The following is a 13,304-nucleotide window of genomic DNA, read 5'->3' on the forward strand; positions in this document are numbered from 1 at the left end:
TTCTGTGTCCCCGGGGCACAGTACTCTGAGCACACAGTAGGTGCGCTGTAATTACGTTTACAACTAAAATGACTGCCGGAAAGGTAGTATGGTCCCTGCTCCAGCTTCCGTGAGGTAGCCCAGCACCACCACGGCCACCAAGCTGGATATATGGGAGACTAGACAGGAACAGGGTCTGATGGGACCACCTGCTACCTCCCCCTCCCTTCCTCCTTCCCAATGCACTTCTTGATGGCACAGGTCCAGTCCAGAGCCAGGGTCCTGGTCTGACGAGGAAGATGGACTCGGCACAAGCATGTCACAGCAGGTGCCAGAGGAGCTCAGAAAAGAGACTCAACGTACCAGGAACTAGGAGGCGTCTCCTGGAGGGGCGGCCTGCCCGACTCAGCCCTGGCCTACCTCACGGCCGCGTGATCTTTCTGAAGTGGACACCTTTCCCCATGCCCTGAGGATGCTCTGGACACAGGGGAGTCTACAGGAGATGGAGAGAAGGTGGCAGGGATGCCCACTGGCCAAGCTCCCCCTCTGTGCCTCAGTTTCCCCGTGAGGAAAATTAAAATATGACATGGGCTTCCCTGGTGGCGCAGTGGTTGAGAGTCTGCCTGCCGATGCAGGGGACGTGGGTTCGTGCCCCGGTCTGGGAAGATCCCACATGCCACGGAGCGGCTGGGCCCATGAGCCATGGCCACTGAGCCTGCGCGTCCGGAGCCTGTGCTCCACAATGGGAGAGGCCACAGCAGTGAGAGGCCCGCGTACCGCAAAAAAAAGACAAATAGGCAGAGTGTTTAGCCTGGGCTTCCACAGCCCTGTAAGTGCTTGGATGGGGGAGGTGATTTTTTTTTAACGACATACGGTCTCAAAGAATAATTCAGGGGCCTTGAGGCTGAGCTACTGGCCTGCAATGCCTGGAGAGCGCCCTCTCAACTCATCCCCAGCAGCCCAGGTTGAGCCACCACCAGCTCTGCCTGCCCTGGTCCCCAGGCCCCGCTGCAGCGTTGGTCCATCCCCAGAGCAGCTGCAGCGTTTTCAAACCTTCCTTTCCTTGTGCTCAGATAACAAAGCCAGTCCCTCAGGTCCCTGGGCCCTGCCACAGCATTTCGACGGCCACACAGGCACCCCACCGGAGCCCGGCAGCAGGCTTCCCTGGAAGGAGGGCCAGCCACATGTGATCAGTCCCCGGAGGCTCCACGGGACCAGCCCAGGGCACAGCAGGAATCAAGGATAAAGCGGGCCCTCGGTGAGCAGCTGAGCTGCCAACTCCGAAGAGCCAGCCACCCTTAGCCACTGCAGGGCATCCCACCCGCGTCCCATGGGGTCAGTGAACACACTTGCAGTTTTTTTCTAAAAGGAGGTTCTGCCCTCCGCCCAGGACTTGTTCCCTGCCTCCTTCAGGTCTTGGCTCTAAACAACTCTGCTTTGGGAGGCCCACCCAGACCAGCCGGCCCTTCGCGGCACTCCTCACACTGACTCACCATGTGCCTGTGTGTCCCCTGCTAAAGTCAGAGCTGCAAGAAGGGACTGCGAGGGACTTGGTTTTGGTCTTTGTACTCCACAGTGCCTGGTGCATAGTAACTGCTTAATAAAACTTAATTACTAGGTGGCCTGTTACAAAGCATTACGTGCCGAAGCGTAGGAGGACTTCCTCCACCCCATGACCCCCATGTGGGTCCCCATTGTGTTCAGTAGCCAACACGCCACCTCGGGCATCTCCCAGGCATGCCGTTCAAGAAGATGCCCTCAGGACTTCCCTGGTGGTCCAGTGGTTAGGACTCTGCGCTTCCACTGCAGGGGGCCCGGGTTCAAGCCCTGGTCGGGGAACTAAGGTCCCATAAGCCAAGTGGCGTGGCCCCAAAAAAAAAAGAAAAAAGAAAAAGGATCAAAGATATAGAAAGAAGAAAAAGATAGGGGAGATGTGTATTAAGAAGAAAACATTTACTGGATATCTTTAAGAATATGGGGGCTTCCCTGGTGGTGCAGTGGTTAAGAATCCACCTGCCAATGCAGAGGACACGGGTTTGAGCCCTGGTCCGGGAAGATCCCACATGCCGCGGAGCAACTAAGCCTGTGCGCCACAACTACTGAGCCTGCGCTCTAGAGCCCGCAAGCCACAACTACTGAGCCCATGTGCCACAACTACTGAAGCCCACACTCCTAGAGCCCGTGCTCCGCAATGCGAAGCCCGCGCACTGCAACGAAGAGTAGCCCCCACTCGCTGCAACTAGAGAAAGCCCGCGTGCAGCAACGAAGACCCAATGCAGCCAAAAATAAATAAAATCAATAAATTTATAAGGAAAAAAAAGAATACGGAATGCTAAAACTTGATAAAGCATTAAAAAAACGAATTTTAAAAAAAAAACAGCCCCTCGGGCCTGGAGAACGCAAGTCAGGCACCACAGAACGACTTGGGGAGGTGACAGGAAGATGAGAAGGAGGTGGGAGCGCCTCAGTTTCCCCACAGTGAAACAGGACAACACAGAGCCCAGGGTTAGCGATGTGATAAAGCAATCAAACAGTGCCAGGCCCAGAGACAGCATGCAGATAGCTCAACTGCCGGGCTTAGGACAACTTCCGATGCTCTCTGGGGTTTCGGTGCTTCAGGGGTGTGTGTGACGGTTCTGTCCTGACCTTTGGGAGCACGTCCCATCCCTTCTCCATTCTCAACCCAATGAAGAGCAGAACAACCAGGCCGACCCCGGGCAGCGGAGATGGGGGTCTGCCTTCCCCAACCTGTCAACAAACATGCTGGTCTGGCCGACACAGCCCAGGAGGAACAACCTGGGGCTCAGAGACACCTGGGCGACCCTGCGCACCACACAACCGAAGGGATCCAGACTTGAGGAACTCTTCAGAGCTTTCAGCTGAGCAGGAAGGGGGCAAAGCCCGTGGCATCTCCGAGTCTGTGTGGTCCTCAACCCCCCACCCCCACCCCCAGATTTGAGACAAGTCGTGAACACCTCCCATCCTAGGACACATTCTGGCCACTGGGAAGGTATGACATTACGATTTATAATAAGAAATATGTATTTGGTCTTCCCTCCACTTCTGACACAGAGCTTCTAAAATCCTTGGAATGTTCTAGTGATAAGAGTGATATTCATAATAAGCCCCTCTCAGTCATACCTAAGTTTATGTTAATGAGGTGACTTGGAATGCACCTAAGGATGGGGGCTGGTTATCAGGGAAACCAGCCAGCTGTGATTAGAAGGTTGGAAACTTCAGTCCCACCCCTTGACCTCAGGGGAGGAAACAGAGGCTGAAGGTTGAATCAAGCACTAATGGGAATGATTTAATCAACCATTCCCTACATCCTCCATAAAGCCCCAAAGGGATGGCGTTCAGAGAGCTTCCAGGTTGGTGAGCAGGTGCAGGGACCGAGGGAGCGGCGAGCTCGGACAGGGCGCAGAAGCTCCTTGTCCCTTCCGCATACCTTGCCTCATGCATCTCTTCCATCTGGCTCTTCCTGAGTTATACATATCTTTTTATAATGAACCGGGAATCTGGGGAGTAAAAGGTTTCTCTGAGTTCTGTGGACCACTCTGGAAAATCGACTGAACCCAAGGAGGGGCTCACAGGAACCTCTGATCTAGAGTCGGGCGGTCAGAAGCACAGGTGACAGCTTGGACCTGGGATCGGCATCTGAAGCAGGTGCGGGGGTACAGTCTGGTGAGACTGACCCCTTGACCTGTGGGATGTGATGCTGCCTCCAGGTAGGGAGTGTCAGAACTGAGTTAAAGTGGAGCACACCGGACCAGTGTCCACTGACAACTGGAGAACTGGCTGTTGGTGTGGGAAAAAACACACACTGGAGAAGGTGACAGTGCCAGGCTGCCATCCTGACCAGCTCCTACCTGACCCTCACCAGCTCCCAGCTTGGTTTCCTTATGCAGACACAAGGCCACACCCCGACCATGGCAGGGTCTATAGGCTTTATAGAAAGGGCCCTGCCAGGGCCAGGCTGGCCAGGGAAAGGTGCTGCACACACAGTTGTGGATACTCTCCCACGGGAGAGAAGGAGCCCAGCAGCAGCCCTTAAGAGCATGGCTAGCCACCTGTCCCATGATGATGGAGCACCTATTGGGTGCCAGGCCCCATGCTGGGCACAGGGGAGAGCGATGGACAAAGCAGGTCAGCGGCCCTGCTCTGGTGGCACTGATGTTGAGGCACGGGGAGAGACAGAGAGACCATCAAGAAAATACGAAGGGGGCTTCCCTGGTGGCGCAGTGGTAAGAGTCTGCCTGCCAATGCACGGGACACAGCTTCGAGCCCTGGTCCGGGAAGATCCCACATGATGCGGAGCAACTAAGCCCGTGTGGCACAACTACTGAAGCCTGCGTGCCCTAGAGCCCACGTGCCGCAACTACTGAGCCCCCGTGCCTAGAGCCCGCGCTCAGCCACAAGAGAAGTCACCGCAATGAGAAGCCCGCGCACCGCAATAAAGAATAGCCCCCGCTCATTGCAAGGAGAGAAAGCCCACGCGCACCAACAAGGACCCAACGCAGCCAAGAATAAATAAATAAATAGACAGACAGATAATTAATGACTTAATTAATTTTAAAAAGAAAGAAAGAAAGAAAATACAAGGGACTTCCCTGGTGGTCCAGTGGTTAAGTCTCCGCACTCCCAATGCAGGGGGCCCGGGTTCAATCCCTGGTCAGGGAACTAGATCCTGCATGCTGCAAGTAAAGATCCCGCATGCTGCAACTAAAGGAACCTGCATGTGGCAACAAAGATCCTGCATGAGGCAACGAAGATCCCGCGTGCCACAACTAAGACCCGGCACAAACAAATATGTATTAAGGGAATAAAAAAAGGAAATACGAGAACAGGATGGTGCCTCATAACGCACGTTGCAGAAGAACTAAGGCAGCAGTGACTGGGGTGGGGCTTGGGGGTGGGGCTCACCCGGGGACGGGGAGGAGGATGGGGCAGGGTGGTCCAGGCAGGACACACAGTGAGGGTGGAGGACCAGAGGTGGGAACAATCGAGCTGGTCCTGAGGATGAAGAGGAAGATTGTGGTACCAGGAGGAGGTGAGGTCCCAGAGGCTAGCAAGGCCCTGTGGGAGCCACGAAGCCTCAAGGAGGCTGAGAGCCAAGCCCTGACGTCCCCTCTCTGGCTCCTGTGAGCACCGGCCAAGGTCAAGGCTGGGAGGGGAGGCTTGTGCACATTCCACACAAGAACAGTCCCCAGCGCCCAGGGTTTACGAGGTCCAGGGGTGGTTCCCAAGGAGGAGCAGGGTTCCCCTGTGAGCCACCAAACTTCCTGGTGGCTGCAGTCTAACATAATTTTTAAACTAAGCCAATTAAAAGTAATGGCTCACTGAGACCAACCTGGATGAGGAGAAGCAGGGCGCCACTGGGCGCTGCCGAAGTCAGAGAATTAGGAACTTATGGTACCAGGGACTCCAGACCCTACAGGAGGCGACAGCCACACCACAGACTCATGGGGTGCCAGGGCCACGAGGGAGTCACCACTACCACCCCATTCTACAGACGAGGAGGCCGAGGCACAGAGAGGGAAGTTACTTGCCCGAGGACGCGGATAGGAAGGGGTGGCAGCCTGGCTCTGGAGTCCTGTCCCTGAGAACCACCTGAACAAAACTTTAATCTCTAGGAGCAATGCAGCCCCGTGTAGCCCCTAGAAAGCTCTAAAGCCCCAGCCATCACCAAGTCGCACACTGCGCTCAGCTTCTTCCCTCTTATCATTGTCACCCTCAGCCCTGGTGCCTTGGTGACCGTCACCTGGGCTCCCCACCTCGAGATCACTGTAGACTCTGCCCTCGCCACCACAGCACGGCCCTGGGCCAGGCCAACCTCTCCCTGGCCTCCCCACCTGCGCTCCTGCGCCTGTCCATCCCTCCTCCACAAGGCAGCCAATGGGCTAAGCCGGTCTCTACACACCCTGAATGCCACTCGGGTTCCCAACGCCTGAACCCCTTATCACACCTGCCAGGATGTGCCACCTGCCTCCCAGGCCCTCCCCAGCCTCACCTCACAGACAGCTTCACAACAGAGCTGTTGCCCTGCCTAGAATGTTCTCCCCGGGCCCCTGGCCCAAAGTAGATCCAGTGTCTGGTATACTCTCCCACAATCCCCTGTGCTTTCCCCTCTCAGCTGGACCACAGCAACCCCGCGTGTGCCGCACCCAACAGGCTGAGCTCAGGAAGGGCCAGGACCCTCGGAGTGCTCATGCTGCCTCCCTGGCATCTGGCCAAGGCCCAGCTCACATCTGCTTGGGACATCAAGCGACTAGGAAGGGGCTTCCCTGGAGCGCAGTGGTTAAAAATCCATCTGCCGACGCAGGGGACACGGGTTTGATCCCTGGTCCGGGAAGATCCCACATGCTGCGGAGCAACTAAGCCCTTGCGCCACAGCTACTGAGCCTGTGCTCTAGAGCCTGCATGCTGCAACTACTGAGCCCGCATGCCACAGCTACTGAAGCCCGCGCACCTAGAGCCTGAGCTCCACAAGAGAAGCCACCGCAATGAGAAGCCCGCGCACTGCAAGAAAGTAGCGCCCGCTCGCCGCAACTAGGAAAAGCCCGCACGCAGCATCGAAGACCCAACGCAGCCAAAAAAAAAAAAGAGAGACTGGGAATGCCATGGTCGGTGGCGGGAGACTGTGCAAGCTGGGACACAGCAAGGAGCACTCCCACGTGGGACACCCTGGACCCCTCTCCCCCACCCCACACCCCCAGGCCCAGCCCAACAGGATCCAACTATATGTCTCCATCTCCACGGATGCCACCTCATCCCTACTTCCTGGGTCCCCCTGCCCCAGAGCTGGTCCCTGTGGTCTCTTCTCCACCTGTGGCCACAGGATCTGATCAAACCACACCTCGGCCTAAGGCCACACTCCCCCAGAATGAGTTTAAGCCTGGGCTTTCAAGATGGCCCTCCCATGTGCCCTCAGGCAAGTGGCTTGGAAGCTTCAGTTCCCTCCTCTGTAAAGTGGGGTGGCAGGAATGGAGATTTCAGCATCATCCGGGGCAGGCGTTGGGCAGATGTGCTCCCATAGGGCTGTCACTTGTCACGTGCTTCTCTTCTCTCCCCCATCAGAAGGAATTTCAGTTCCTCCAGCAGGCCACGCTGGGCCTCGCTGCCTCACGGTCTTCACACGTACCACTCTCTGCTAGGAGGGAGAGTTTCCCCTCCCCCAACACACCCCAAAGCACCTGTCAGCCTCGGCTCAAACATCACTTCCCCCGAGAAGCCCTGTGATGCTCCCAACCGATGGACTGCGTCACCCCACCACCACCACACATATTCGCATCTGGTGAGGGCCATGTCTATGTGTCTCCCTCCTGCTCTCAACCCAAGTCTCCCCCTGCACTGTCCCTCAGCACTAAAAGAAGTACCAAGAGGCAAGGTGACAGGTGGTGGCAGCATCCCTGGTCCTGCTCACCACTGTGCCCCAGCCCTGCGCTAGCTTGCGGCATGCAGCAAGTGCTCACTGGATTATTGCTGGGTGACAGCCACTGGGGAGGTGATGGGGGAGCCCTCCCGCCATGACAATGCCACGGACCTTCTGTTGCAGGAAGCCAGCCAACCTGTTCCCCAAACAGCAAGCTGTCCCCAAACAGGCTGGCAGCAAGCACAAACCCACAGCCAATGGGATGGCACCACTACTGTTCTACGGGCTGTACGTGTATTGAATAATACGGTCTTCATGGCAACCGACAAAGGCAGTACTATTATTATCTTCACTGTCCAGACAGGAAACACAGCTGTGAGCAGCAGTCCCTCCCCAGGGGCCAGACAGCCAGTAAGCTACAAAGCCAGGATCTGAACCTGGGCAGTATTAGCTCTCAGCCCCCACCCACCAGGGCAGAGGTTTTCCCAATGTAGTTTTCCCAAAAGCATGAGCATGACCTGGGAACTCATTAAAAATGCAGATTCTCACCCCTCCACCCCCCACCAACCTACTGAATGTGAAACAGAAACCCAATGGGCCAAGCCCTATGTGACTCTGACCCCGCTGACATCTGAAAACAGCGGGGACCTGCCGCTGCCCTTCCTGGCACAGCTGATTGGACACCTGAACCCAGAGGAGACAGCCTATTGGCTTGCCCGTGGCGGGCGCTGGACCAATCAACTGCCGTCTCTCACTGGTGTCCTGCCCTCCTGCAGGTGGATTGGGTGAAGGCCCGGAGGATGAAGGTGAGATGAAGGGACTAGAACCAGTTGAGAGTGGAGTCGGAGGTCTGACCCCACCTGGGTACTCATCCCAGGTGAAAGGCAGGTAACCTGGTTAAACCTCAGTTTCCCAATCTGTAAAATGGGACTATGTCAGCTGCCTTCCCAGAGTGGGGGTGTTTAACATGGCCTGTGGTGACGCTGGCACAGCGAGTGCGGATCCGACCACGACTGACATTCCAGGTCAGTGGGGAAGCAGCATGGAGACCCCCTGGGGGCTCTGGAGAGAAGAGAGGCCCCACCCCCAACGGCTCCCCCCTCCCCTTCCAGCCTCTGACCTGAGATGCTTTACAAGGAAGCCAAGTGGGTTTCAAGCTGGGAGAGATGCCCACGTTATGTCAGAATTGTGTGGGAAGAACGGAGGCCACCGAGGGGAGGACAGAAAAAAATCTACATGTGGGCCATTCTATATTCAACAGGCTGGGTCTCTCCCAAAAGTCAGTGTTGTAGTTTAAAAAGAAACGGTGGGGAAAGAAAAAAAAAAGAAACGGTGGGGATGCTGCTCTAATGAAAAGAGGCGACACGACAATGAAGGGTAGTGTGGGACTGATCAGAGCAGCTGTAGAACCAGCCAGGGAAGATATCTGGGGGACAATTGGCAACATGAGTATGGACTGGGTGTAAGATAACAGGCAGAAATGATGACTTTTCTTGGGTGTGGTTCTGTGAGTGTAAGAGAGTGTCCTTATTGCAAAGGGAGATGCACTGAAGCATTTCGGGTTGACATGTCACAGTGTCTGCTATTGATTTTGAAAGTGTTCAGCAAAAACGTGTCATGTACGATAGAGCCAGAAATATGGCACCTGATGGCCTGGTCATAGCTGAGGATGCTGGGGGCGGGTGGAGGTGCTCAGTGAACTGTGCTTCAACTTCCCTGCATACAAGGAAAAAGTGAATTCAAACCCAAATGGCAGCCTAGGACCCGAGACTCATCAGAAGGCCCCTGGCTCCCGCTGGGCACCGCATCCACGTTCGTTTCCTGTTTGGGCTACAAGCCACCCCATCGTACCTGTTTTTGAGAAGATGAGCTGCAGGATGAGAGGCCGCCGCGTGACGATTCCTGAACCTCGGGGAAGGAAGTCCCTGTGGGAGGGGAAAGGGTCAGAAATTACTCATGAGGCCGGCTTACGGGGGGGCAGGAAGTGTGGCCACATAGAGTGGAGCAATCCCCTCTTGCAATCTGGGTGATCTCAGCAAAGACACCAACCCCAGCAGGGTACCAGGGAACGCTCTGAACTTGGAGGGTCTTGAAGCCACAGAGGAATCGGGGAGGGGCTGGATTGAAGGTTAGCGACAAATGGAACCATTTCCCTCCAGCTGGCTATGCTCTGGACCCAGCATGCCCAAAGAGCCCTTTCCCTGCCAAATATTTGGACCCCCAGACCCAAAAGAGATCAGTACATTTCTTCTTCTTCTTCTTCTTTTTTTTTTTTTTTTTGCCACACCGTGTGGCATTCAGGATCTTAGTTCCCTGACCAGGGATTGAACCCATGTCCCCTGCGGTGCAAGTGTGGAGTCTTAACCACTGGACTGCCCGGGGAAGTCCCCAGATCAGTACATTTCCTACCTACATTTTTAAAAGTAATATAATGCCATACACATGATATAAAGACTAAAATAAAAGGAAAATATTTAATGACAAAACACGATGTGTTTCATGTCCCAAAAAGACAAATCGATAGAGGCGGGGAGTGGATCAGTGGTTGCCCCAGGGGTGGGAAACTGAGAGCAGAGAGCTTTCTGGAGTGATGGAAATGTCCTAAAGCTGGACTGCAGTGCTGTTTACTAATACTTACTATACATTTACTAAAAATCACTGCATTTGAAATGGGTGAATTTCCTAGCATGTAAATGAGCCCTCAATAAAGCTGTTTAATAAAAAAATATATATATGCTATGTATTTCACTATGGAAATACACAGGCACTACCTGCACTGACTTACACTAATACACCTGGATTCATGCAAAGTGGGAAAGCCGGGAGCCACCCTGGACCATTAAGAAAGGAAAGCAAGGGAATTCCCTGGCAGTCCAGTGGTTAGGACTCCGCGTTTTCACTGCTGAAGGCCCAGGTTAGATCCCTGGTGGAGGAACTAAGATCCCGCAAGCCGCGTGGGCGCGGCAAAAAAAAAAAAAGGAAAGCAAAAGAGCAGGGTTCCAAGCAGGCACAAAAGAAGCAACATTTTCAGAGATCACCAAAGCCAGGCAAAGGATTCTTTGTTGTTCCATGTAAAACGGAGAAAGGTTCTGGGCTCAGGGAATTTTAAACAAGTTTTGCACCCAGATAAACATTCGGATTATCTGAAATTTGTGCAGAACGCTGGGCAGGTGTGTTTCATACAGGCAAGCATCCTTGGTGCCTCCCCACTCCCCAGAACTGTGACAACCAGTGTCTCAGGGGCACCCTACCTGTATCGGGAACCCTAGAGAGAGCCCCAGAGGAGGCTGCTGGTTCTCAGCATGGGCTGGGTATCGGAACCCCTGGGAACCTGTTAGCCCAGTGGGCGGAATGAGGGAGGAGGCGCGCCCTCACCGCACGCCATGCACTGTGAGGGTCCCGCCCCATCGGCCTGTGGGCGGTCCCACCACGCTTATGCAGCGCCTCCTCTGGCTGGGCACAGGGACACGGCAGTGACCACGCAGCAGGTCGGCCTGTGAGATGAGGGACATCCCAGGGGCAGATCGGCTCTGGAGGTCCTATGGGGGTGCCGCTGTGAGCAGCAGAGTGAGGCGCTGGAGTGGACGAGTGAACGGGCCCAGAGAGGGGTGGGGTGACGGTGGTGCTGGAGGTCATGGGGAGAAGGCTGGTCGTCATTCTTAGAGCAAGGCCACTTGCTGTCACTGTTAAGGGACAGTCAGATCATAACCCTGTGTGCTTTTAAAGGTATGTGGCTTTAAAAGACCCCTCTGGGGACTTCCCTGGTGGTGGTCCAGTGGTTAAGACTCTGCGCTTCCAATGCAGGGGACACGAGTTGGATCCCTGGTCGGGGAACTAAGATCCCACATGCCACGTGGCACGGCCAAAAAATAAAAACAATAAAAAATAAATAAAATAAAAGACCCCTCTGGCAGCTTCAGGGGTGAGGGTGGGAGCCAAGAGGCAGGCAGGAGGCAACTGCACACAGAGGGAAGAATGCCCCAAGGGCACACATAAGCCCCGGGGCGGGGGGGTGGGGGGTATAAAGCCCACAGCCCCTGGCGGCAGGCATGGTCAACCCTCCACACGCCTCGGATGCTCCCCATGGAGCCACATTCCTGAGGATGACAAAGAACCTGCCCTGCTCAGAGTACTTCACACCAGCGCGACACCCTGGACGTGACTCCCATTCTCCCACTTGGCAGATGAGGAGACTGAGGAGCAGCAAGGATTTGTGACCTGGCCAAGGTCACAAGCTTGTTCACTCAAGTATTACTCACACGTACTGAGCACCTTGGAGGTGCTGGGGACACCAGTGCCAACCTCCTGACAGGAACCACGTGAGACGGTGTGGGTGGGGACAAAGAAGGCACATCATTGGGGTAAGAGGGCTTTGGTCAGTGACCAAACAAGACAGGAGCAGCATGCGAATGGAATCCCCAATGTCCCACCCATGCGGCTCCTCCACGCTGTCGTGTGTGATCAGGGCCGGTTCCTTTTCCTTGCTGACCCGTGCGCCACTGCGTGGATGGTCCACAGTCTGTTCACCTGCTCGCAAGCTGATGAGGCTTTTGGTGGGGAGCGAGGGGTTGTCTTTCCAGCTCGGGGCCACTACAAATAAAGCTGCTATGAACATTCTCATCCATGCCTTTTGTTGACATATGCCCTTGTTTCTCTTGCTGAGTCACAGGGCAGACCTAACCCTGAACAGGCAAAACTAGTTTCTGCTGATAGAAATCAGAGCAGTTGGTCCCCTCTGGGGGAACTGACTAGAAGGGGCAGGAGGGGACTTTGTGGGGTGATGACAACGCCCTCTATCTTGATCTGACCAGTGCATGCATTTATTTTTAAAATGAAGGTGTACATGTAAGATTAGGACAATTTACCATATCTAAATTCAATCTCAAGTTCACAAGCACAAGGAGGTCCAGGAACACGCACTCGTGAAGACTCAGGGACAAAGCACAGAGAGAACACTCCATTAAAATTTGCCCACAAAAACATTATAATCTGGGCTTCCCTGGTGGCGCAGTGGTTGAGAGTCCGCCTGCCGATGCAGGGGACGCGGGTTCGTGCCCCGGACCAGGAAGATCCCACATGCCGCGGAGCGGCTGGGCCCGTGAGCCATGGCTGCTGAGCCTGCGCGTCCGGAGCCTGTGCTCCGCAACGGGAGAGGCCACAACAGTGAGAGGCCCGCGTACCGCAAAAAAACCCACAAAACATTATAATCTTACTAGTTTCCCAGTAATAGCTCAGATGTAAAGAACTTTAAAGCCCATGGGGGAGACTAATTATATTATGGCCCATTCGTGTCACTGTGCAGCCACACACACACGTACACACACACACACCCAAAAACAACAACAAAAAAGAGCTTTTTATCTCCTGACATGGAATTTCCTTCTGGGTGTATTAAGTGAGGAAAACAAAACGTGTGGCACAGTGTGTTTTGTAAGTAAATAAAAAGCCTCAAAACAGAGCCCAGGGTTGCAGGAGGTTAGGGTGGGGGGAAGAGTCACTGCACTGTTTTGGAACATCTCTGAATTCTGCATCATCCACATGGATTACTGACTCCAAAAAAAAATTTTTTTAAGAGTAGCTAACAGTTGTCGAGAGCTCACCGTATGCCAGGCAAAAAGCTGAGAACTTTCCGTGCCACTAAATGGGTTCATTTAACCATGACAAGATCCAACAAGGTGGTCTGTGAGCTCCATTTTACGGAGGTCACTAGGCCCAGAGGTTGGGCAACTGCCCACGGTCACTTGGCAACCAAGGGCGGCAGGAGTGTAGACTGAAACCCATGGGGTCTGAGCTTCTGACCACCAAGGCCCCCGGCCTCTGGGCCTGCATGTCTGCCATGGAAGCTACAGGCATCTCCCCGGCAAGGACCAGGCTTTCCGCCACTGGTGTTGACACGTGCTGTCCTGTGACTGCTCGGGGTATGTCCAGGAGGCCCAGGCACCGTGAGCACGAT

The 13,304-nt window shown here is 54.7% G+C and overlaps 1 protein-coding gene and 1 non-coding gene across 8 annotated transcripts in view; one reads left to right on the forward strand and one right to left on the reverse strand.

Moving 5' to 3' along the window:
* Positions 1-13,304, reverse strand: part of DNM2 (dynamin 2) — a 92,250-nt gene that overhangs the window by 49,580 nt on the left and 29,366 nt on the right. For all 7 annotated transcript variants that reach the window (XM_065873937.1, XM_065873932.1, XM_065873938.1 and 4 more), the window contains exon 2: positions 9,203-9,276. In XM_065873937.1, the coding sequence (XP_065730009.1) occupies positions 9,203-9,276 (74 nt within the window). The remainder of the gene's footprint in view (positions 1-9,202; positions 9,277-13,304) is intronic.
* On the forward strand, positions 1,746-1,818 carry TRNAG-UCC (transfer RNA glycine (anticodon UCC)). The gene has a single exon. It is a non-coding gene; the product is annotated as a tRNA-Gly (tRNA).

Source organism: Phocoena phocoena, chromosome 3 (genome assembly GCF_963924675.1).
Source record: "Phocoena phocoena chromosome 3, mPhoPho1.1, whole genome shotgun sequence".
Classification (NCBI taxonomy): Eukaryota; Metazoa; Chordata; class Mammalia; order Artiodactyla; family Phocoenidae; genus Phocoena; species Phocoena phocoena.